At 31.6% G+C, this 2,712-nt stretch overlaps 1 protein-coding gene across 1 annotated transcript in view; it reads right to left on the bottom strand.

Moving 5' to 3' along the window:
• Positions 1-94: 94 nt before the first annotated feature.
• LOC109374573 (kelch-like protein 1) overlaps positions 95-2,712 on the bottom strand; it is a 141,304-nt gene continuing 138,686 nt past the window's right edge. Inside the window, exon 4 of the mRNA XM_019629291.1 lies at positions 95-351. Within this exon, the coding sequence (XP_019484836.1) occupies positions 95-351 (257 nt within the window). The remainder of the gene's footprint in view (positions 352-2,712) is intronic.

Raw genomic sequence — 2,712 nt, 5'->3', positions numbered from 1 at the left:
GTGTAATGTATTAGATTGTATCCCATAATAAAAACATATCAAGCATATAAACTCATGTTAAACTTTAAAAGGCTATTCAATGCAATGACGGTAATTATTTTAGCCTCTGATAATACAGCTTTGTCTCTATTATTAAAATATTAAATTTTCTTACCATTGTGTAGCTGTGAGCCACCTTCATTAGTTCGATGCATCCTTGAGCATCTGCAAATGCTCGGATTCCTAAGCAGTTAGATGGATGCAAAAGCTTCATGAGGAAGTGGCAGCATACTTCTACTACTTGAGGAAGCTGAAGAAGGCATGCTGCAGCAAGGAGGTTTTCAATAGTGTCTTCCTTTAATTCCAAGCAACCTAAACATTAAGTAAAGAGGGTTACAAAACTCTGTTTACAACATGAAATAACATGTCTGATTGTATTACTCAAAATAAGCCAATCTGCTAGAAATAATCCAAGCCTAGAGTGATAATCAAGATAAATATATCTCTATGAAGGCTAGCAATTGTTTTAAGCATCTTGCATTTTAAAAATTAAAGTATAGTTAACTTACAATATTATATTAGTTTCAGATGTACAACATAGTTATTCAACATTTATATACCTAAGGAAGTGATCACCATAAGCCTAGTAACCATCTGTCACCATACAATTATTATGATATTATTGCTATATTCTTTATGGTTAACATTAAGTCCCTGGGATATATTTTATAACTGGAAGTTTGTACTTTTTATTACCCTTCACTTTTTTCACCTATCCTTCTCCCTTCCACTCTGGCAGTCATCAGTTTGTTCTCTATCTGTGTAAATCTATTTCTGTTTTGTTTTATTTGTTCATTTTATTTTTTTAGATTCCACTTTTAAGTGAAATAATATGGTATTCATCCTCAGCTTGACNGATTAGGGAAATGCAAATCAGAACCCCAAGATATCACTTCACACCCACTAGGCTGACTATAATCAATAAGAAAATGAATAAAAGGTTGTTGGCAAGGATATGGAGAAGTTGGACCCTTATACATTCCAGTGGGGAATGTGAAATGGTGCAGCTACTCTGAGAAGCTGTCTCATGGTGCCTCAGAACCATTAAAATAGAATTATCATATAACCATTTCTCTTCTGTTACATATCCAAAAGAAATGAAAATACTATGTCCACACAAAATCTTACATATGAATGTTTATAGCAGTATTATTCATAATGAAAGTATAAACAATACAAATATCCATAAACTGATGACTGAATACATAAATAAAATGGGGTATATTCATACAATGGAATATTATTTGGCAATAAAAAGAAATGAAGTATCGGCAAATGCTATAATATAAATGTGCATTATGCTAAGCCAAAGAAGCCAGCCTCCAAGGACCACATATTGTATGATTTCATTTCTCCATAATTGGGAAGTCTCTATAGACAGAAAGTAAATTATTGGTTGCGTAAGACTGTGGAGCTTGATGAGTGTGATGCTGAATGGCTATTTATAAGCACAGGTTTCCTTTTTGAAGTGATAGCAATGTTCCAAAATTGATCACAGTGATGGATGCACAATTTTCTGAATATACTAAAAAAAAACATTAAATTTTACACTTTTAAATTGGTGAATTGTATAGTAGGTGAATTGTATCTAAATAACGCTGCTTCTATAAAACATAAAACATATTGAAAGAGGAAAGTGTTAGGAAGATGTTTATTCATTCTTCTACAATCATTTGTTGATCCCCAACTGTTATCAGATAATGTTCTACTTGTGGAGACTTTAAATTTTTATTACTTAATGATAAAATGGCACAAATACGCATTATCTAGAAATGCATTTACATTCCATGAAATTTCAAATTGACACACTACTTGCAAAATTATAAAGCTGCAAGGGACCATAAGGGACTAGTATGGTCTCAAACAAACATCATCATTTTGCAGTTAATGAGAGAAGTCTCCAGTGAGTTGCTCAAAGGCGCACAGTTATATTAAACCTAGTTAAGAAGTCTAGTCTTACAATTTCCAATGCATTCTTTCCTTGTACTTCACTTTCTTTTTCTGCTCAAGCGGTGTTGAAATCTCAAATGCCTTCAGTGATCAGGAGATTATGGAAACATTTGAAACAAACTAGTTAAAAAATGAGACTGTTGCCCCAAAATAAAGCAGAACTGGTAGGAATATATTCTGGAGAAATGGATAAATAAGTAAAAGTGTGAAGCCTAGACTGAAAAGCCCATGTTTTAAAGAAGAACTTGGGAAATTATCTAGTTTAGTATATCTATCTAGTTGGAATTACTTTCACAATATCCATGCCAAGAATAAGACCTTTTATCCTTTAAATTTCAATGATGTCTGTACTCTCATAAATAGTTTTAATAACGAACTTCCAGGGATGTCACTAATTCTAAGATGTTAATTAATTTTTTAGGTCACAATATTTAATGTTAACAGTATGATATGCTAGTGACCTGTTTGTACAAATTCTTATTATTAGTCATAGTTTTGGGTTAAAACAACAATAAGCAACTAAAATTAATATTTGTAGAGTATTATGTACTTTCCAATATCTAATTCTGATATATATTATATTGGCTTTTAAAAATAAGATAAAGGATAGTCTAGATTACTATATAGGTTTTTGTCCTTGGACCAATGAATCTATTTTTTACTAACATTGGACATTTAAGAATACCATTGAATGAAGAATTGCTGGTTAGCCTGTTTTATCCT

Source organism: Hipposideros armiger, unplaced genomic scaffold (assembly GCF_001890085.2).
Source record: "Hipposideros armiger isolate ML-2016 unplaced genomic scaffold, ASM189008v1 scaffold_835, whole genome shotgun sequence".
Classification (NCBI taxonomy): domain Eukaryota; kingdom Metazoa; phylum Chordata; class Mammalia; order Chiroptera; family Hipposideridae; genus Hipposideros; species Hipposideros armiger.
Note: the sequence above shows the minus strand (reverse complement) of the source record. Positions and strands in the feature narration are given on the sequence as shown.